The 23,873-nt window shown below is 43.9% G+C and overlaps 1 protein-coding gene across 2 annotated transcripts in view; it reads right to left on the minus strand.

The window, feature by feature from the left end:
* Positions 1-23,873, minus strand: part of LOC149372283 (tudor domain-containing protein 3-like) — a 110,990-nt gene that overhangs the window by 77,834 nt on the left and 9,283 nt on the right. For both annotated transcript variants that reach the window (XM_089566734.1, XM_089566733.1), the window contains exons 7-11: positions 19,754-19,890; positions 19,041-19,197; positions 16,344-16,466; positions 12,303-12,589; positions 4,550-4,807 (exon numbers count right to left, since the gene is read on the minus strand). In XM_089566734.1, the coding sequence (XP_089422860.1) occupies positions 4,550-4,807; positions 12,303-12,589; positions 16,344-16,466; positions 19,041-19,197; positions 19,754-19,890 (962 nt within the window). The remainder of the gene's footprint in view (positions 1-4,549; positions 4,808-12,302; positions 12,590-16,343; positions 16,467-19,040; positions 19,198-19,753; positions 19,891-23,873) is intronic.

The following is a 23,873-nucleotide window of genomic DNA, read 5'->3' on the forward strand; positions in this document are numbered from 1 at the left end:
TTTTGCATTTGCCAAGCTTCACAGGTAGTGTCCACTCGCAAATAGAAGCGAAAAGAAAAACCTAGCTATGCCCAAGAAATAGGGTTTAAATTTATTGCTCACCAGAAGAAAATCTTCCCCTCTGTTTCCATTCTGACTGCCACGAAGAAACCAGCGTAATAATTCACTCCAACGAAAAAAGGAACAGAAATACACTTGAATCTCCGCATTAAAAGTTGAAGGGGGCCAAAATTTTGTTGCAATTACGCAGAGATCAAATGAAAATGAGGCTGACTGGAATAAGATGCCAATGCCCTGAGTTGCAAAGGTAACCTAATTGCACCATTCAGGCACGGTGCATATATTTGTACATACATCCTGTTACATCCCTGTATAGAAGGCACAATGTGCAGATGCATGGGTGCCATAATAAAGTGACGAAACGTGCAAAATGATCTGCAGAACTATTTTTAAGCCTGGAATTCAAAAGGAATGGGAAAAAATTTTAAAACTGACACCGCTGCATCTTACAGTACCTCTCGTACGGCTCCTGTCAGTGAGCATTATCTTTTGTTAGTTTTTCAAGGATGAGTGCTTTAAAATGCTTAAAATGTACCCTTTCCTTTACACAGTGAGTTCTCATGACAGGAATGAGTCAAAAGCAGCATAACTGAGACCCAGAAGCCAGCACTGAGTCCCGATCTGGAGATGCGACGTTTTGACAGGAACCGCATATTTAAGAACCAGGGAGGACAGAAATTTTTTTCCTGCACAATCGGGCCATGTTCCTCAATAAAAATCTCAAGATTTTGCTCCTTTGGATAATAATTTGCACCCGAAGGGAGTAAGCATGTGCTAAGTGTTTTTGCACGGGTGCGGCCATTTGGCACTAGGGGCAAGTGGTGCGTCTGCACCTTCAACACGCACTGCCACAACATCGATGCCACTCGGCCACTCCTTTCCGGTGGCCACCTAACAATGATGCTCCATTCCGCAATCAAATGTTCCCCTCGTTAGACCCACATAATCTCTAATCTGGTCAATTTTCCCCTCCAACAGCCTGAGAATTCCCGTAACCATCCCTGCAGTATATTATCGTATTTTAGCATTATTCATATCTGTTCATCAGGATTAATGAAGGTCTCGGTGCTGGAACTTGCAAAGCAGTAGCACTTGGTGAGCGTAACTGGAGACCGCACTCTACTTGCGTCAAGCGGTGGTCTAGTGGTCTGAGCACCCGCCTGTCATGCGGGAGGTGCGGGGTTCGATCCCCTGTGCCATCAAGTACCCACCGGTGATACAACGGGTACAAGCTTTTCCCCTGGCCTGATGCTCGGCTTAGTTAGGGTGAAATGCTTGGGAAATGGGTCGCTGACCCCACCTTAGCAGCATCAAGCGGAAACACGAGCGTAAAAACGGAGCACAAAGCTGCAAAGATGAGCGTAAAGACACAGGAGAGAAAACGCAAGATGGAACCGCCTTCAATTCATTCTATTACTGCTCAGCAGACATCCGTAATTAAAGGGAAACTGCGGAGGATTTGCGAACAATTTGAGATAACTGTTGTATTATATTTCTTGGATCTCCCTGACTTAGTTTTAGGTTAATAGTCTTTAAAATAATGAGGAAAACAATTAATAAATATTAAAAACTAGTAAATCGAAGTCAAAGCTGGGTTTTAATCGAGGTACGACATCACGATAGACCACAGTATGACAGCAAGAGGTTTTGTGACGGATACTGTCACGAAACCTCTCGTGTGTGTGTTGAGTGGCTAAACTAGCAACAGTAATTGACTTTCATCCATTGTCTCAATTTACTAAAAGCAAGCCCAATATTTTTTACTTTAGCGAACGCATATAAAATGTCGATGGGAGTACCACCTCATGATCACACACACGCAAGGTTGCCAGTAGAAACCGCCCTGATTGAAGCCATAAAGTGAAAAAATTTAAAATTAATTTTTGCTGAAACAAAACAGCACCTGGCAGCAAAATTTGGCAAAAAGTATCATATGACTCCGGAGAACCTATCTAGGAAGTTTGAATAAAATGCGTGGCGGTAAAAAAGAAAACCAGAGTTGGCCTTTTAAAGTCCACAGCATCACCAATGTCGCATATTAAAGGCAGTAAGTTATTGAGCACACTCTGTAACATCCTCAGCCGAAGAAATTTCCATTCTTAAAACTGGTTAAGGTTCCTTTAGACCTAGTTTGAGGCCAAAAAAACTCCTGAAAAGGAGGGAACTCTCTCCAAATGAAACATCCTTACCATCAAAATAAACTAGTACCCCACCATAACGGGTGCACAAAAAAATGAAACGGGGCAGCAGATACGACTACAGGTACCTGTGACCATGAAAAGCACAATGTGCACAGCACACGATGGCCAGTGACAACACAGCTGGAAAAGAAGTGGTACGTACTGATGGAAAATGGCCGCGGGCAATACTGGCAGTACTGGCAAATGGGAAGCCAATACTGGCTTCTCATTACTGCCACTGTCGCAGGTGACAACACCAAGCCACGTGTGCACAGCTTGCAATACAGCAATTGTGCACTTAAGGCAACTGCGTGACTGGTTGTCACGGTTAGTAGTGAGAGGTAACCCACTGTTAGATTGGAGACAAACCCCACACTTTTGCGCTCTGCAAGCTGAGGCAGGTCGGCTGCATGGCCTGTTCAAACTTGAACTTACCGCAGCACATGTCCATATGTTTGAATCACCAGGAGTTTTTCTTGAAATGAAGCACGTCACTTTAACCGACAAAAATATAAATTTGAAAAAAGCAGAAACTTGAATTAAGTGAATTCAAATTAGTGAGATTCTAATGCACTTAAGAGTTGTGAGCTGAACCGAAAAATAAAATTAAAGCGTGAAGACAGGACAACCAAGTTCAATGAACGAAAGCATCATGCACCAACAAATAATAATGGTTTGCCATGATGCACCAGCTTTGGCAGCCAAGAAGTTAAAGTGAGGCCCAGCGAAGACACCAGGCCTTTTTTTACTCTTACATATATAAATAAATATGTAATAAATATGTATAACTATGTATAAAGTTCCAAGTTAATAACAATCAAATAGGGTCCCTAGACACCCAGCACAGGCTCGGTACGAAACTGTTTTGGCACTGAGCCCCACTAACAAGAGACTACTGTGGCCACTAAAACTTCAGGGCTTTGAAACCCCGAAAATTGGCCGCAAAATTAATTTTTTTGATAACTAATGCATCTCCGCTTTTTGCACTGTCCCAAAGTTTCACTGCTACAATCGACCAGGAAGTGCTCTAAAAAAAACTAGTATTTTGTGAAGCGCGGCACCTGTGAACTGCATTGAAACGCTTGAAAAATTGGCCTTTTTCTCCATTTTGGTTTTCTGACTAGATGCTCACCTTCCGAAGCAGATTTCTTCACAGCTACTTCACCTTTTTGACTCCATTTGTTTAGTTGGATTCCTAGGGCCATACTGCAAGTCGGCATTATTTTCTTCTTTATTTCTTATTTGTGATTTTTAAATTTCTCGCGTGAAATTTCCTTTTCACTCTAGATATGTCAATGTACACTATCACAAAAATTCAAAACAAAAATTTGCGCTTAACAAAAAAAAATTCTAAGAGGGGCTTGACCTGTGCCACATCAGGAGGAACGCAATAAATGTTGAGCCTGCCTTCCGCCACATCTTCTCAACTCTGCAGCCTTCTTACAAGATTCAGAGGATAATATATATTAGATAACAATTTTCAGAAGATATAACAATGAAATTTTGTGGGAGTAGTCATAAAATTACTCCTAATATGCGCAGAATTCCGTACTGTCTTTTTGAGCGCGCAGCAAGACCTGGGCCGCTTCATCAATATGTCGCGCGACAAAAGTCGCAGCAGAACCAATTTTTTTTAGTCAGCAATCAGAACCTGCACACACCACCGAGATGTAGACATTTTTTGTGGTGTAGAAAATCTTAAAGCATTCAACCTTGCGAAGTGCGATGTTGCATTTTTCGCACTCCCAACGGGTCTTGTTTCTTTTGCCCTGGGCTTTGCAGACGACGCACCTGATTGATGGGTTCCACTTCATGGCATTAGGAGCCATGCTGCTGAGCAAAATCAAGCCCATTTACAAGCCCCCACATGCATTGGAGTTGGAGTTGTAGTTGGTTTATCTCTGCGCTTGTGTCCAGGCAATAGTCTCATCTACCATCCGTTCGACTAGATTTGTTTTTTCTCAGCATAAATATTTGCAAACCTTGTGCCACCTGGTGTAGAAACAAATAGCCAAAACTGAGGAGCTTATCATGTGGCGCCATCTGTCATCACTTCCTGACAGGAAACATTTTTTTTTTCGGTGGATCCCACAGCGCCATCTTTTTCCACTTTGGCCCTATCAACGCTGAACGGTGAATTGCAGTCTTTGGAAGCGAATGGGCTAAGCTAAAGGAAGAAGAGTTTTATATGGTGTAGTCTAAAACATGCACTCACTACTGATATTTACATCTCTGTACATTGGAGGAGTAAGAACGGCCAAACAAATGCTGTTGGAAGGAGATGAGTTACAAGTGAGACCTTCGCTCACCTTGCCGTCTTCCCAATACTTGGCCAGCACCTTCTGTCCGGAGAAAAGCCGCTTGGGACCAGACGACTTTGAATCCACGATGCTGCGGTCGCTCCGAGGTGCGGCAGGTCTTGAGCCAGGTGCCAAGTCACAGGACTGAGGCGGTCTCCTTCGATCACTTGCATCCGCAGGGGGCTGACGAGGGTGACTCCGGTTGCCATAGTTGCCTTGATTAGATCGCGATTGCTGGGATGGTGGTCCACTGCCTTCTTGAGAACCCTGTGAGAGGTGTACGTGCCCTGGTTCTATTACCTGTTCAATACCTGCTTTCATCTTGGACAGGTTATATCACAAGAGGCCTAAAACTCAGCCCTGCCTAAAGCCGCACAGCCAGAAGAACACACACGCACAAGCAAGAATATAAAAGAGAAATACAAACAGCAAAGCATGGCACATTAATGAAAATTTGAGCAAGTTTCAATTCTAAGCAGCTGCACACCACGGAGTTTAAAGGGGGGAGCCTGGTCTTGAAAAAGACAATTTTATTAATTTAGCCATAGTTATGAAATTTTCAGGGCACATGTATTTTTGTGCGCTGATTCTGACAGGTCATTTAATTTCATGTAAAACAATTCCTTGAGCAGTTATGCAATTTTTATGCACGTTTTATGCACTTATGCAAGTTTTGAAGAAAATTTGCTGCGGGAAACTCGCTGAAATGTATGCCACTCGGTTCTCTTGACACCAAGGAGTGCAATAAGGGTAAAACTGTCATCCTAGCTATCATAGAATCTGAGTTATATGGTACTGAAGCCGCCACTTCAGAGACAGGAATACATACTTTTCTTCTCATTTCTGAAGTGACAACTTCAAAACCCTATAACTTAAGTTCTATGATAGGCAGGAAGACAATTTTACCCTTATTGTATTCCTTGGTGTCAAGAGAACCCAATGGCATACCAGCAAGTTTCCCGCAAGAAATTTTTTTCAAAGCTCTTCACAAAAAACATGCACAAAAATTACATAAGTGCTCAAGGAATTGTTTTACATGAAATTAAATAACCTGCTTAGAATCGGCACACAAAAATGCATATTCCCTGAAGATTTCTTAACTGTGACTTCATTAATAAAACTTTTTTTTTCAGGACCAGGCTCCACCCTTACTTACCTGATAGGAAAAAAAAGAAAGGGAGCTTCAACATTTAAAAAGGAGACTTCTTTGTTTAGCATTACATCATGCCATTAAGCGACTTAAGCTTAGCCTTGAGCAAGAGACTAAATCAAATTCTAAAATGTTTTAGATGTGCAGTCCACATGCAATGCCTTCAGATTTACTACCACATTAGGCAGCTGCCAAAGTCGCTATGTAGCCTGTGTAACTAGCAGTAATATCACAACAGTTACTGAAGTTTGGCAGAGAGAACACCAATACGTAAAACCCATAATTCCAATCAGTCACTTCCTGATGCTAAATATGCTAACGAACTTTGATGCAAACACTATATAAAGAAGAGAAACACCACCCTAAGAATTCGGAAATTCATGACATAGAGGCGTATATTATGAAATCTGATAGAAGAGGTTTTATGACACAACAACCATATATGACTAAAAAGTGCCAAATAATGATTGGACGATGTTTAATGATAACTTAATGATAATACCTTGGGGTAATCAATAAAAACGTAATAGGACATAATTTGACTAAATGTGCCGTAGGGAAAAAAAGACCAATGCTATGAGTGAGTATTTTATACATACATAGATTGTCTCATGTTATGGAGACCCTGATCTTGACCACTTGCACAACAAAAGCTCTTAAAGAAGTATGAACACCTAATTTTGGTGGCGTATTTTCTTCTCTACAATGATGCGTAAGACACTACTATGCATGAATCATCATGTGGTATACACCTACGACCGGTAAATAATTTATAATCGCATTTTTCTGTCATGCTGTCTCAGTTTCAACAGCCAAACAATGGCTACGACGTCAGAGTGGTTTCATGTCATGTGAGGCATGGAAAAACGCCGATAATCGCTGCTTCATCATCTTAATTCAGTACAGCGCTGAGGCCAGCCTTCTTCAAGAGCCGGAATGACAACGAACTTGGAAACAGTGATTACGTTGCAGTTTTTTCACGCTTCACGTGACCTATAACCACATTTTGATGTCGCAGTCCTCATTCGGCTGTTGAAACCGAAACTGGTGTAGCACAAGAAAGAAATTTGTTTATAAATTATTTATCAGTCACAGGAGAATGCCAGGTGGTAATGCATGTATAATAGCGCCTTACACATCATTACAAACAAGAAAACACGCACCCAAAAGTTAAGTGTCCATGTTCCTTTAAGTTCCACAACTGATCACAGAAGAATTGATCGCTGCAAAGGTGTGCAGCAGCCTATTTGATTTGACTTGATTTTAATCTTCTTATTCTTATGACAGTATGCTAGGCATGTAATTTATGTAAACTGCACAGCCTACAGAAAAGATAGCGCTGCTTTTTGAGGAAACACAGGATCTTCACTAAAAAGGAAAAGTGGATCAAAATGGCCAAACACCAATGGGAAATACTTACTCCACTGCATATGTACACACCACACAGTTACCCTAGCACAGTTAACCTTTAACATGTCTGCAGATAGATACCAGTAGTTAATAATCATGACTGCAACGCACAGGCATACCCAAAGCACAGCCTACACAGGCCCTCATCTGCCCACTTCTTGCTTTTCAGAAACCTGTGTACTAAGAAATGTTTGCACAGTATTCAGCTGTTTCTCCTCTCGGCAATATGGTTGGAGTTTTCTCTTCACACGCCATGTGTGTGGCCCATAAACCACATCTCGTTTTCATCCCTGTTAGGCTTTCAATGTCCTCTCGGTACCACCAGCATGCTGGAAGTTAACCCTTTGAGGGTCGAATTATTTTGAAGAAAACTTTCCCAGGTGGTCAAATTACTTTATTGCGTATCTTGAATCTACAAAATGTATATAATCGAGAATAAATAGTAAAAAAAAATTAGGAACAGTACTTTGGTGACAACATCACTCACAACTGGAAAATGTTCAATAGAATAGAATAGCAACGGTGATAAGCAAGCTAAGAGCAGCACCAATAAAGATAGAAATCAACTTTCGCCGCCTCTGCAAAACAGTGCCCACAAAGAGAAAACACGTTTCGCGCGACTCCGTTGCGATCCCGCGGCGGAATCGAAACCGCGTAGGCGCGTTGCCACAGAGGGCGGGAATACCTCGCGAGCAACGGTGATATCAACTTCGGCAGCCATTGCAAGATAGTGCTGACAAAAAGAAAACTCAAATTTCGCGCGACTCCGTTGCGATCACGCGGCGAAACCAAAACTACAAAAGGGGTGTTGCTGCAGTCTGTGCCGCCGCGCTAAAGCTAGACATAAGTTCTGCTTATCTCCGTAAGAAGGCAGCACAAAATTCAAACACTTCTTGTAAGTCCTAAGAGGTGGCAGCACCCCCCAGTGAGCACTCATTGTTCTTTTGGCGCAAAATTTCAAACGGAAGATCGAAACCGTACCCGTATGGCAAAGACCTTGCGGGACAGTAAACCGCCGCCATACATATACGGCAAAAACCTTCAAAGGGTTAAAAGGGCCCACCCAATGCTGCAGTGGATCGCTTCAAGTACAGCATGTGCAACATGCCCCCCACACCAATCAAGCAACAGAACGCTGTGTCTTTCACTGCATTTTCGCCAGAATGCATTTACAATACCCTTGCATGCACATTCTCCTTTCCTTTTTTGGCAAAGATGTCAGTCCATGATGGCATGTTGTTTCTGGGATTGGCAAAGCAGCATGGAAACGAAATTAAAAATTGATGAGGGTTTGGAAAACAAATAAGCCACATCGATGGCCCTTCTCTTCTTTCTCAGCCCACACTGATGGGTAAACCCAAAAGGTACGAAAAGGAAACTGTGTTGTCATGCTGTCATGCTGTCATGCTTATTACTCTCGAGCTCAAGTGACGCCACAAATTTGCCACCCCAGCTGTGCCAAAAGACTGGGCATTCAACATACTGTTGTAACATTTAGGCCAAGTTCAAGCAAACACTCAAGACAAGATCATTAAAGACAAGGTTCCTTAAAGGTGCACTGAAGAGGATTCTGAACTTGTCTTTTTGCCGCGGGAACTCGATCTACACGTTCCTAGTATTCTTAGAAACTTCGACTTATTGCCCTCTGTGGCCGATTTCCCTAATTAAATCGAATTAACGTCCGGCTCCCGCCTTTATTTTTTGAATTTCCGCGTACGATGGGCGGAGTCGGCCAACGCGTGAAGTGCCTTTCAGCCGGCTCCGTGGAGGCTTTGCTTTCGCTTTATTTTGTTTTTAGGTTTCCAAGAATAAATAGTTTAATTCGCAGATAATATAGCCGCAAAATAAGCCCGCAGAAATAAAAATACGCGCGGACTATTTGCTACTACGGACTACTACGTATTACTCCGCCGATGGCAGAGCGGCAAGCCGCCACGGGACTGGGTGAAAGGCGCTCCACGCGTTGGTCGACTCCGCCCACCGTACGCGGGAGAATTTTAAAAAAAAGGCGGGAGCCGGACGTTAATTCGATTTAATTACGGAAATCGGCCACACAGGGCAATAAATCGAAGTTTGTAAGAAAGCTCGGAACGTGTAGATCGAGTTCCCGCGGCAAAAAGACAAGTTCAGATTCCTCTTCAGTGCACCTTTAACCAACTCCTCCAAAGTTAGAAATCCTGTGCAAATCACTGCTTGTCGGAGTGCCCTCATTTGCTTTTGAACTAGACAGGTGTTAGCCGATGTACCAAGCTGCATCCTAATGGGCCTTCTGCAGGTATGCCATAGAAACAAAAGCTTTGATCAATGACCCGAAGCCACCGACATGGGTAGATATGGGTACCTTCTACAGAGGCTCCAGGAATCTTATAGCACATTCCAATCGGCGATGCCGAGCAAGTATTCTAGCTCTGTGAAACCGAAGAGCAGGTTTCAATGGGCAGTTTGGATTCAGATACCGAGTTCTGATTGGACCGCAATGGTATGGTATCTAGACATCTTGCTACTGCGTGGATTCAAAGAGCAGCTCCGGATCACCAGTTGGTATATGCCATTAAACAATGACAGCAATGGCCTTGAACACATTGAAACAGAGGATACCATCATGAGGTTGTTAGCACGTGCTTTCCCTCTAGCCACCTCACACACACACACCCTAAAAGCATCCCTTTAAGGGATTTGGAAAAGATAATTACCAATTTTAAGTAACGTATACGAGCGATAGGTATTCCATCACTTGTCACCCCACCACAAGAATTTTTGAGCTAGGCACGGAACTCAAGGCATGACTTCTGAAACTGACCACTGCTATAGGCTTCGAACCTTGCAAGTAAGTATGCCTGGTGTATAACGGTAAATATGACGGAAAGTATGACGGCACGTATGACGACAGCAACACGTCGTGGCGGCCGTCATACCATCATGCTTGCCATTATACGCCAGGCATTGTTACCCCTCCCTTTGAGATCGACCGTGCCCGGTGGCTGAAGAGACAACTGCAGAACATATGGCAATCCCCCAACCAGAAGTGTGGCCGTGACATCATGCTACCAGCGAATGGCAGCACAAGGCTCCCCTTTGCTCACCATGACATCAGCATAGTCGTGACATATACCATTTAGAATAGTAGTTTCAAAAAGCATCAAAATGCACACATCAATCGGATTATCCAATTACTGCTTTAGTAAAAATTCCGATTCAGTGCCTCTTTTTGGTTATGTTGATGTTTGTCTGGCGGCAAAGGGGCATTTACTGCTGAGAAAAGCAGATTACATAGTTTTCCAGACACTCAATTCAATCTTCTGACATCAAGACCGAGGGGGGTCTCCATGATCACTGGATGAAAGTGAATAGTGGTGCAGGATAGCATCAGGGACCTCCACTCATGAAACTGTTCAATACACTACAGTTAGCCTTCAAAAATGGCTGGCAGCAGCAATGCCTACATTTCATTTTTAAGGCGAAAGCCTTTAATGCCTTATACTGTCATTAGCAGATGCGTCAGCAGCCATGTCGGCAGATTTGTCCGCCTTTCGGCATCACTGCTTAAAAAGAAACTGCGCCGAGGGCAGGAATCGGACCAGGGCCTTTGGCATTTGAAGCGGAGACACTACCACTCCGCCACGAAGGCTCAAGGTTCGAGCATGAATAAAGGCGCATCTAGTGAATGCATGGGTTTCATAAATAAAATAAAAGAAATAAAGTCAAGAAAAAAAAATAAAAATAAGAAAATAAACAACAATAAAAACAAAATAAAAATAAGATGTGAAAATAAAAAACAATAAAGATAAGAAAAGGAGCAAGAATAAAAATAAAAAAATATAAGAATAAAAGGTAAATAAAAACAAACAGTGCACCAGGAAACGCTTTTGCCTTGCAGCACTTTAGAGAGCCAAATTTTTTTTTACCTTTTCTAGATCATGAAAGCCCCATTCACAGTGAAAGCAGCACCTTTGTCATTGGAACGTAGCAATCTGTTGTTGATGCAGGCCCAGTTCAATTTGCCCTCAGTGTCCCTTTAACTGCCACAGATGCTAAATGCCCAGTATTGTGCACACAGTAAACTTGCAGGTTTAGGTTTGGGTTTATTGGTGTTTAACGTCCCGAAGCAACTCAGGCTATGAGGCACGCCGTAGTGAAGGGCTCCGGAAATTTCGACCACCTGGGGTCCTTTAACGTGCACTGACATCGCACAGCAGACGGGCCTCTAGAATTTCGCCTTCATCGAAATTCGACCGCCGCGGCAGGGATCGAACCCGCGTCTTTCAGGTCAGCAGCCGAGCGCCGTAACCACTGAGCCACCGCAGCGGGGTAGTAAACTTGCAGCCTGCGCGTGCGCTATGCCTAGCAGTGAATTCTTTGTTTAAGACGAATTCCATACCATTTTTATCACAACTGAAGTGTTCCTTTATGCTGCCTAGTGTATAAAGCAAATGTTTCTCAAAACAGTGAGCTTGGCAGCTTGTGCTCCAACTCAGTCAGAGTGAGAGACTCTCACATAACTGTATTCCGACAAATGAACTGTCAACACAGTGCTGTGGCCGAACATTGTGAGACATGCGACCACCGAATTGACCTTGATGGCACTATTGTACAGGAAACCAAGGCTAACCCGAGCAGGAGGCTTCTATTTGAGTCTTGGCACATCCAACAGACATGGAAGAACGTTAATCACTCCCTGGAGACACTTCCTTCTTCTTACATCCATGGTTTGCGGCCGCTGACCCGGAAGTCTTCTACACGAGGGCTTAAAAAGCCAAGCTGTGCCTCGCCCGTAGTCACACCATGAAGAAGGAACCGAGTAGGTCCCGAAATGTCGTGTTTTCCCAAAATTAACTTGGTTGGCATCAGCAATCTTTCTCCTAAACTAATTTTTCCCAACCAGACAGACTTCTGTCAAATGTTTTCGTTTGAACTGTATTCAAGCTCCTGATCTAGTACTAGGGAAAAAATTAAAATTATTGCACGGTTTCTTGGGCGCCTATTTCGTTCCTTCTTCAAATGCATGTTACAATTTTGCAACCACTGTGACCATTTTACACAACTGCATACAAAGGAGGAAAAAAACTTTTTTTAACAGAAATAGCAAGCCGTATTCAAAATGCTGGGACCATGGAACAGAAAATCCATCAGTAAATGCCAGAAGAGCGGCACTACTTGAAAAACTAGGGGTGCAGTTGGGGATTCAAAAACAAAGGTACGCACCCTGTGCCTGTTGTAAGACCCAGCACTACTGGAATAATAGCCAGAAGCCGAGTTGTCATGGAAGTGGTTCTGGTATGAGTGATCGCCTTCTCCCCTGCCCGGTTCCTTGTGGCCGCGATACCGCTGGGAAGGTGGATGCTGTTGCTGCTGAGCAAACCGGCCACCGTTGGCAGACGGTCCATTTGCACGACCCCTGCCACTGCTGTGCCCTCCCCGGTCAGAGTGGTCACTCACGGCGTGGACCTCAGGCGGCCGGTCACTTAGGTGAGAATCTTCTACATCAGGCACTGCAAGAAAAACAGACCTGTGAAATTCTCTTCTTGAGCTAGCTGAGGCCTAATTCCAGCTGAAAGCAACATGCTGCTCACCACAACACATATGCCATCAGCACCAAATGAAACATGAACAAAAGAAGTGAAATGGGAACACTAAAACGAGGCTAGGTCAAGAGGGATTGCATGCTACCACGGTAAATTTTCACTTCGAAGGCACGAAATATGCACTCAGGAAGGTCCTCAGGAGCTAAGATTTTTGTGCTTGCATTTGATTTGTCCTGTTAGCACTTCATTTGGCACTGATGGTACGAAGTGAGTAATGGCACTGTTGCCAGAGAAACAAAAAAAAAAAAGAAAAGAAAATAAACAAAACAGAATATAAACTGACAGCTGCGTTCAGCAATCAAATATTGAAGCCAAAAATCAGGCTTTAAACAAAACCTTTCTGCGACCGCATGCGACTTTTTCCACTTCCAGCAAGGTCAAGAAAAACGAAACATGAGTTTTCAAAACAAAATTACAACCAACAGTTTTGTAGCAACTGGCTCTAAATAGGCTTTGGAAATTAAAATTTCTTCTCTTCCTTCTTATTCCTTGGCTGGGAAATCTTGAGCCTTACTCACTGGCAACAAACACACGCTATGTGACGAATTAGGATGTCACAACCGCAGCCAGTTTCTACCTTGCAATCCTTCAGAAAATTTGCTATTCCAACAGAATTAGAAATACTAAACCTTCCTGGACCATGTGCATGCCACCTGAGATAACACCTGTTACACCACAGAAGCCGGTACATATTTGGCACACAACTTAGTACACACTTGGCGCGCCTTAGTACACACGAAGATGCAACTTCTCAGCCTTTCTCTCCCTCATGTGCTATGCTTGTACTATCGCGCTCAATATGAGTTGCAACGCGCGGTCATCGACCGGTGCTCGTTCCGTGGTGTGCCTCCTCCAAACAGTCGCTCGGAATTCTGGCAGAAACTGCTGTTCCAGGAAACAACAGCACCCCCGCTAAGGAAAAAGTTTCTCCCAGAATTCCGAGCGGCTGTTTGGAGGAGGCACACCACGGAACGAGCACCGGTCGATGACCGCGCGTTGCAACTCATATTGAGCGCGACAGTACATTGCCGCATACAGGCAGAGAAGCAGATTTAACAAGCCTAATGCTTAGCACTTTAATGCAAGAGCGTCAGAAGCCTCGTCGGGAAGAAAGTGTTGTCGGGAGCTGGAGGAAAGTGACATCACCAGACCGGAAATGACGCCACTCCAGTAAAGGCATTAACAGCTGCTAATACTACTGCATTGCCAACGCGTGACGCAATTAGGTGTCCCTGTCAATTTTTTACCCTGACTCTGCGCATGCACTTACTACCTACTGTGCAGGAGATGCCACAATATGTTTCAGCAGAGCAAAGAAATCAGCGCTTCTCATCTCATGCGATGTAATTAGAACAATATTCAATGACACTGCATTGTGTATAAAAATGCAATGTCAGTAACTCGTCCTATGCAACGCCTCAGCTCTAATGAAGTTCCTTCCAACCTATTTCTCACATCTTGGTGCAGAAGGTGATACACAAAAGTGGAGAAAGTAGACTGTACCACAACGTGGCCATTTCTCAATGTTTCCCTGTATTTGAAGCACCGGAAGACACAATAACTAAAAGATTTATAAGCAATTTCGTACCAGCCCAATGCTGCCACAATCATCTCAGGATGCTGTCGCTGTGTGTTCGAATGCAGCTTTTCCATTTCTACTCACAGCAGAATTGGTGAGTGGCCCTTTTGCTGTGGGCGAACAACTATATTGAATTTATTACCTGTCTCTCAGTTTTTATTTTACATGAGCATAACTTGCGTCACGTACACTTTCTGCAAGTTTTCAAAGTATGTCTTGAACAACTGCCACTCAAAAGCTGCTGTAATCACATGCAGGGACATGACAAGAGCTGACTATGAGCAACTAAAAGACTACTCTGACAGCAGCCTTCCCAGCAGAGCAGAGGTGACCACAAACACCACCTGAACCATGTTATCAGGCAAACCATTAAAAATATAGAAAGCTGTGTTGCAATTCCCTGCCCCGCCTCCTCCCTCCAACAATGAAGCTTTCTTTGAGGACACCAGCTTCACTGGATGAGCAGTAACATACAAAGTTGGTGCTGTCATTTTACCTCAAAAGTTTTGCTTAGAGTGGAGAAGTATACAGAGTAGACTGCTTATAACGTAAGTCAGGGGGACCGCGAAAATGTTCACTATAAACGGTACCACCCTATAACCAAAACATTGCTTTTTTCATGTCAAAGTACACACCAGATGGGTAGCTTCCCTTTCAGGAACATTGTATCTACACCTGAACAAAAATCAACCCACTAAGTCCACTGCGCACTTTGATTAGTTTTAGTATACCACATGAAGCGCGACTGCGGAGGTTACTGAAACCCCCGCTGCAGAACTGTGCACGTCCAGTTCCGTGAAGGCGGTTGCGCTAACTTCCACGGTTGCGCAGCGCGCGGTATGCTAAACCTTTTCATCAACCACTGCATTATTTTTGTTGTGTTTATTTTTTGAAGTAAGCACACATACTATTCTGCGCGGTCACTGAGTGGATTTCGAAGCCGCACTTTAAACGGTACTTCGCTTCACGTGACTGCACATAAGTGGCATGACTTTACACTGAGTCCTATGAAAGGCAGACCGGTGGGCGGCAAAAACCGCATTATATCCGGTCCCACACAGTAAACGGTTACGTTATAAGTGGTCTCCTTTGTACACAAATAACAAAATGTCATTTTCACCATGTTTACAGTCATAGAAAGTCAAATGAGCCAGAAATTGTTGAAATAAAAAATGCTTGTCCACAGATCAGACAGCTTCTAGAAATCACAGTAAGCTTGTTGTCCCAACAAAGGCAGATAAGTGTGCATGGACAGCGCCGGGACATCTGTAGTGGGGTGGTGAGGAGAAGAAAAGTTGGGGGCGGGGGGGCAATTTTGGGCATGCATGATACCTTTGTGGCATTGATCATCACGAATGTAAAATAAATCAAATGCACAAAATGCAGCGGCAGGAGCTTTTCGTACGAAGTTTATCGGATCTAAACAGTGAAGGGGACACAAACAGGATGCATTGTCAAGAAACCTCATCACACTCTCAAGGAAGTGCTGAAATTATGTGTAGGCCGGCATATTTTTTCCCATACCTCCCCTTGGAGTTGTCATTGTATTGGTGTTAAGACCAGTATTTTCCTTTTTTTTAATATAATTTATTTGCGATCAAAGTCCCGGTGAGAACCCATGTTTTACTATAAAAAAAAAATTTGTTTCAATAAACCTAACATGCCAGATCAAACAATTCAAATTCCAGAAAATCGCCAAAAAGCAGACTTTGTGGTCTCTCTATCAATAGACCGGGTCAATTTCAACAGGGCACGTTTCAAACGCACCCTATTCCACAGCCATAACCAACTCAAAGATTCCAACCAGACACAGCTGTGCATGCCACTAGTGCTGAAAAATGGTTCATACAACCCCTGTTTGCAAATGCAAGCTTCATTCACCTCCACATATATTTCAAGTAAGTCAAAGTTGAGGGCTCAAGACCCTGCACATGCCTCTGCTGCGGAAGAGATCAACACAGCAAGGCAACATGAATCAACCGGATGTCCGCCCAAGTATCAGGCACAAATGCAGGCTTTCCAAAAACATGAGTTAATGCCCAATTTTTCTTAGAGCTCACAGTGGATAAGACGGGCTGTTACCTTTAGGAAGAGATATCTGGTTCTGCAAGTAATCAAAAAGGGTGCTGGGCCCTGATGGTCGACTAGGAGCCTTCTCATCAGCAGAATCCCGGTCTCTCGGCTCGCGTCGCTTGCGGCCGGTCTCTGTGGTGAGTAAACACATCATGGCAAAACCTCAACACTTTATGCTGCTAAAAATGAATACACAGCAAAAAGAAAGCTCAGAAAAAAAGAAGTATGGGCATACCCCACATTATGTTTAAGAGTGTAAGTATAGTCGATCCTGGATACATGAAAACTGGGTATATCGAACTATTATTTATATCGAACTGTGAGAACATCCCTTTGAAAATCCCATGAAAAAGGACATCAATGCTGTAGACGTTTATCGAACCCCGTTTACCGAACATTTGATGTATCGGACAGTGCTGTGCCCCTGCAAGTGATGCATCTCTTAATGGCATTCCCGTGATCCCGTTTTGCACGTGTACACAGGCGCATGTACACGCTAGCATTGTAAATCCGCACGTTGAGGTTAATAAGCATGCGTGAGGGCTCCCTTCGGCCTCTCATACTAATTTTCCAAGCAACACCACTGTTATACAAAAAAAGCTTTCAATGCACAGCTTGTTATGCAGTGGAGCAAACCTGCGAAAGCCTAGCGACGGCCTTCACTTTTCGCTCACTTCGCTGCCGAAGGTGTTGCGGAGACCAAAATTTCGATAAGAGATTTATAATGCACTAGTAATGGGACTAGAACTCTCATTATAGGCAGTGGCTAGTTCCAAGTACCATTCGCTGCGGTTCCTATATGAGCAGGCTAGAGATGGGGACGCACTGTGAGTGGTATGCTGCCAGTATGCTGGCAGGCACGTCACTGGCATGGGTGCACCGTATTCTTGCTTCTATGTTGCAGATAATCCTATCTAGTGCCGTTTTTTATATATCGAACTATCAATGCATGTAACTATTTCGCAATCTCCTTCGAATTCAGAATATCCACGATCGACTGTACGAACAGCTTTGAGTACAAACTGTGCATCTCCACATGACTATGCCAAATTTTGTGACTTCACAAAACTTCCATCCTGAATGCCATTGCAATGACAAATATGCAAGACATGTGGCTATTTCATTTTAAATACATCACAGAAACAACTGTCAACATATAGAATTGTAGGAGCTAATGGGGAAGCCAACCTAGAGTATGGAAAATAAATAAAAAAAGTTTGCACATGGATGGCATGTGCCATTGCAGGCCATGTCCAACATCTGCTGTGGCTTCGAGACGGCTAACCAGAAATGCATCATAATGGCAGCCTATTAAGAAAAGCGCCTTTCAATGGTAAACGCATTATGAAGAAGACGTACACAAGAACAACAACAACCATATTTAATTGCATGTACGTCTTAATTACTACATCACTGCCATGAAAGAGGAAGGAAAATGTACACAAAACTTTTTATCTACAGGCAGCACTGCACTGCATCGCGCCACAATGCAGTCGACAGCTGGCTGCAGATCTGACCGGCAGTGATCCTCCCGTTTTAGAGTCCTACAATATGAGATTCGGCACACTTGGGAGCAGCCCGGCTTGCGACAGATAGCGGAAAGTGTGAAGTTGAGGCCCGCATGTACTGCTACGATCGTTTCGTGGCAACCGCTTTAATCATTATCAATTTGCATCAATTAGAATCCAGAAACTGCTTATCTTGGGCCACAGAGCACAAGAAAAAGGCACACAACAGAAACATCGAACTTGAAGCCAGCCATCGCAACGCATCATGTACAGCACGAGCCACGGAGCAAGCCTCCTCTTATTTAATGCCTGGTAGGCCTTGCATGTACTACAGTAAATTGTGCCAATGATGGGTGAAAACAAAATTTGTCAGCAATATCCCTCTCTCTTCATAGCTGTGTTTTGTCGAAAAGCATTAGTCTTCACTTTGAACTACCTGTACTGATATTCCAAATTATTCAAAAATATTCGATTTGCAACCAATTTTTATTATTCTTATTAACTTCACAACTAAAAAATTGCTGAGGCTCAGCTTGGCTAAGCCTGGGGAATTTGAAGCATATTAGTGGCTAGGCTTGGTAATACATGGCTTTCCTTGGTTGAATACTTGGTCATTTTAATACAACCACTAGAAGCCTTCATCGTGGGGGAAGACAACGGCATGGCTACAGCGGAACGCCGACTAACCCCGAGACGCGCGTTGGGTGAGCGCCTGGATTGCCACGGAAGCCGCGTCTGCCTGCCCGGTGGAGCGAGCGTTTCACCTACACCGAGTGTGAACGCGCGTTCGAAATGCGCGGGAATGCGCGGGTGTGACGGCTAGGGGTCCCACGGCGACGGCGCGAGGTGGAGGCCGGCTCTCTCATCCGATGTCACGTGGTGTGACGTCACAGTGTCACGTGGCGTGATGGCTAGGGGTCCCACGGCGACGGCGCGAGGTGGAGGCCTGCTCTCTCATCCGATGTCACGTGGTGTGACGTCACGGTGTCACGTGGTGTGACGTCACGATGTAACGTGGGGGTCCCACGGCGACGGCGTGAGTGGTAGCTCTAGCAATATGCTTCGCATAAAATTTGTTATTCACACAGCTCTAGAGAAAACAGTCCCTCATGTTTTCACAAGCAGTTTTTTCTTTGGTTCCATATCCACAAGAAAAAAAATAGGAAGAATCAAACGATTGCACACACACAGTACACACCTGCCCTGTTGGCACGCTCCCTTCGGTTCCTGTCGGACAGCTCTAATGCCTGCATTGCAGCAGCAATGTCACAGTTGTGTGTCTTGAGGGCAAGCACAGCAGCATCCACGGAGTAACCGAAGCCGACCAGCTGAGCAATGTCCCCGTCTTGGGGTTGCTAGAAAGAAACAAAACATCATTACCATCAGCTTCCCTTCAGTAAAAGCTATGCTACCCATACACAGAGCTTTGCAAGTGATACAAAACCAGCAGACCCTGCAAAAACATTGCTCTGGCCATGAGTTTCACCGTACCAAATGCTAACAGTTGTTGCAGAGCTCAGACATACATAACACACATATGAAGTGCTTGTGGATTTCATCAGAAATAATCATGGGCTGGGCAAAGTTTTGAGGAAGCTACAGGACTTTTGGAAAATGCCTAATGATCTGTAGCACCGCTGACAGTGCATCTAGGCCGTAAAATGCTTTCTCATTTAAAAAGCATTGTCACTGTATACTGCAGTAAGTACAGCTATCCAAGCAATGCGGGATTTCTGCCACAAGGTCAAATATCAGAAAAACCTTGCTTAAGAGAGTTGGACAGAATACTGCTCGGGTCTTTTTTTATCTAAAAGCAAAGAAAGCATGCAACATAAGCACACTTACTTACACAACAAGACAAAAAAACATTCAAGCATTAGTAAGCAAAATAAAGACCATGCTAGGCCTCACCTGTTTGCCCCCTCCAAAGATTTTCACTTTCCCCTCTTTTGCACGAGATATTTCAGCTATCGTCATCTGCCGATGCTTCTCAAAAGATTCATTAGGCTTGGTATCTTTCTGGCAGAGATCCATAGACTTGAAGCCCCCTAAAAAAGACACACAAAGCGAAAACTGTAATGCCACAAGGAGCAAGCTCAAAATACATTGAGAGATCAGTTAAATTCATTTTCACTAACCGCATTCAGCAAACACAATGACAACTTCATTTAAATACCACCAGACCTTTCACCATCCCCACTAAGGACAAAAAAGTGATGGCAATAGTTATGTGTGCCCTGCCCCCCCCCCCCCCCCCCCCCTCCTCCCCCTCCTCCTTCTTCTCTACCCCCTCCTCCTCCTCCTTCTTCTCTACCCCCTCCTCCCCCTCTTCCCTCCTCCTCCTCCTTCTCTACCGCCCCCCTCCAAAGATGCACAGACTTTCAAGCCCACTCAGTGACCAACAGACCACCAGCGCGCGTACACAAAGGACCATACCTTGTATTTTAAACTGTCCCCCCCAACAGATACCATTGCACGTGACAACTGACATGGTGTGGCTTAAATAAGCCAGCTGGTCTTACGTGGGCTTCTACGATTCAAACCTGCATGTGGGCTATGAAAGACGCCGAATTGGAAGGCTCAGACATGTGGACATCTTTGCAATCTTCTCCACTGAAATACAACCACCGTGGCCAAAATTTGATTCTGCCACCCAAGCATCCTCAGTTTTAAAATAAACCAGTTGCTGCACTTTTAGTACCCATAGGTAATGACAGTCTGCTGCAACAGAATACTGGTGAGCAGCTCTAGCAAACAAAAGAACACAATAACATAAAATATAAATGTCAATATGAACACATGAACTGCCATAATGTTATATATCTCCATGATATCGCAGGCTCATCCCCTTACGAGAGTTTACAAAAAGCAACAGCATTGCCAGTAACTGAGCATAAAACAACTCTTTCGAATTCTTGCTCTTCCCACTAATCTTGACACACTGGAAAGCATCTGTCATATATAAAAATTTTTCATTCATTTTAAAACTGCTCGTAAACACCTGCAAGAAGAAAATGGCTGTTATATTCAGCTCGCCATAGAGCTGTGTTGAGTGCAGAATTGTGGGAAAGATTCAAAAAAGTATGAACGCCACCACAGAGCCAATAGTGGTGCCGTCAAGTATGACTGGAACAAACTTATGCAGGAACATTTAATCCGTGCACTGAAACTTGGTGCCATTGGGAGCTTACTTCACCCTACAATGCCAAAGAGAGACAATTTTTCTAGTTGCATATTGTAGCTGCAACTGACCCTCTAAAGGGCAACTCTGAAGGATTTTCAAACAACTTGAGTTGACCACCGCATATTTCTTGGAGCTCCCAGCCTTAGTTCCGATTAACCATTTTTAAAAATAACTAGGAAAACAATTACAGTGTCGACCATTTATAACGTATGTCGTGGGTGCACCCAAGATCCGCACTATAAGTGGTACCGCACTATAACAGAAACATTTTTTTTTTCAGGTCAAAATGCACGCCAGATGAGTAGCTTCCCTTTCGAAAATGCTTTATTTATCACTGCACAAGTAGCAACCCACTAAGCTCGCTGCACGCTTAGTTAGTTTTAGTGTACCCCGCGAAGCGTGACTGCGGAGGTTACCGTGACCATTAGCTCGGAACTGCGCATGTGCCTGTTATCAGCGCATGCCCAGTTCCGCAAAGGCAATCACGCAAAACTCTGCAGTGGCACTGCACACGCTATGCTAAAACGTTGTCTTTTTTTTTAGGTATGTCAAGAGCAGTCGGAAAAAAAAACTAATTTTGGCCTGCCCTGCCTCTTCATGGCATTGCAGATTAGCTCCTTTTCCATCGAGCTGACGAACTTCCACACTTCCTCGTTCAAGTCATTCCTCGTGCAGTAGGTTCGCACTTTAGCTAAGGATTTTATTGCACCCTCGCACGATACTTCCAGCATGTCCTCTTCATCATCATCCAACTCATCGACTTCTCTTCCTGTTCAGCTTGGCCACTGAGCGGATTTCAAATTGCACTATTACGCTTTTATCACTTCCTGCGACTGCATACTGAGCGTTATGACTTTATACTGAGTCCTATGGGGAGGCAGCCCTGTGGTCGGAAAAAACCACAACATATCCGTTCCTGCACTATAAGCGGTATAAAACAGCACTATATAAAACTCCACTGTAAAACTCCACTGTATAAAACAGCAAAAACCAGGAAACAGAAACTGAGTTAGTATGACGTCACAGATACTATCACAAAACATGTCGTGTGTGTGTTGATTGGCTATAATGGCACCTGTGACAGCTTCGGTCATTATTTGCCCAAAATTACCAGAAACTAGCTCTAAATTTTTCTTTTCAGCAAACGCAAAGTGAATACCAAAGGGCATGAAGCTCGTGACATCACACATGCCCACAGAAATGGCCCTGATTGAGACCACGAAACGGGCGAATTTAAAATTCATCTGCACTTAAACTTGCCGCTTCCCAGCTGTGAGATGTGGCAAAAAGGATCAAAAGTAGGGGCTTGCAAATATTAAAAAAAATACAGAATAGAATATCCTTCTATCGGCTGAATGAAATAAATAGTGCATTTTCCAAATTATTCAAAACGAATCAAATCCATTTTAAAGCTTTTCAATAGTTTCTCAATAATTTGCCATTAAGTTTGAACAGGGTGCACCACAGTTTTCTTCGATAGCTGTTTAAAGACAGGACCCATTGCAATGCCACACAGTCTGGCACCATAATCTGTCTCTGCAGAGAGGAGGGTTCAGTGACCAGATGCAGCCAGTTCATGACAGCAATCACACTGTTTTGCTTAGACATAGAATTTTCAAAATTGGTGATGGGACAGGATATAGCTAGGTTTAGAAAACCCTGCCCATGCACCTGATTCCGGAGACCAGGGCTTTACCTCTCGTTCCACCCATAAACTGAGATTTCACACTGGTTTGTTTGCTGCCATCGTCAGTAGTAAAAGGAAATTTTCCTATGCATATGGCATGACGGTAATAGCGCTATAATCTTGAATTCGTGTAGCGTATCCCCTGGTGGAGAATAGTCCTTCGAAATTTATGGCTTTAGTTCTATGACTTATAGCACTTTGTTGGTTTTCATGAATATTCGTTTTTTATGAATACTAGCATAAGTAGCGAACAATGATACAAAATACTTTAATTATATTCAATTTAATTTTTAATTACACTATTCAGATTCAGTTTAAAAAATGTACTATTCACTCACCCCTAGTCAAAACAGTTTAGAGAAGCTGCCATAGAAGTTTCAGTAAAATGCGCACAGGTCAAATAAATGCTGGAGCTGTCCTTTACTGCCCAAATTATGAAAGAATCAAAGAAAAAATCCTAGCTTCTGCATTATGCTACCTAATGCACCCACACTGAGAAGCCGATATCAAATATTTACCGCCACTGCTAAACTTTGGGAAATCGTTAAGTCACGAATTCGAGGCAATTGGCATTTTGTCCCTTTTGTTCAACTAGTTCGAGTTGTGTGAAAAAATAATGGTTGATTTGCACAGTTAGGCCAAAAGCGAGTTAGGTGCGCTAACAGTTCGGTTTTCACTTCTGTTCTGGTGTCCAGATCCAGTGTTCACAGACAGCAGTTGTTCAGATAGCGATAATCGGTTAATGTCCATATATGCGGAACTGTTCATTTTCTACATTCATATATCCCTGGGAGTCTTCCTACCACTCCTGGTGTCATGGTGCAGTGGTCAAGCGATGTGCCACTACCCTCCTATGGCAGGTGCGACCATCGAAGAGACTTGGGTTGCCCGAGTTGGGATGCAATCCAGGTTGCTCTTCGCGAGCAGCCTCTCATGATTAATTGAGCTGCCGCCTGACAGGCTCCTCACCAGCCCAGCGCCACTGCCCTCCTATGGCAGGTGCGACCATCGCGGAGACTTGGGTTGCCTGGGTTGGGCTGTGTTTTAGGTTGCTCTTCGCGAGCAGCCTCTCATGATTGAGCTGCCGCCTGACAGGCTCCTCACCAGCCCAGCGCCACTGCCCTCCTATGGCAGGTGCGACCATCGAGGAGACTTGGGTT

Source organism: Amblyomma mixtum, chromosome 1, assembly GCF_055824585.1.
Source record: "Amblyomma mixtum isolate Tamu chromosome 1, ASM5582458v1, whole genome shotgun sequence".
In the NCBI taxonomy this organism is placed as follows: domain Eukaryota; kingdom Metazoa; phylum Arthropoda; class Arachnida; order Ixodida; family Ixodidae; genus Amblyomma; species Amblyomma mixtum.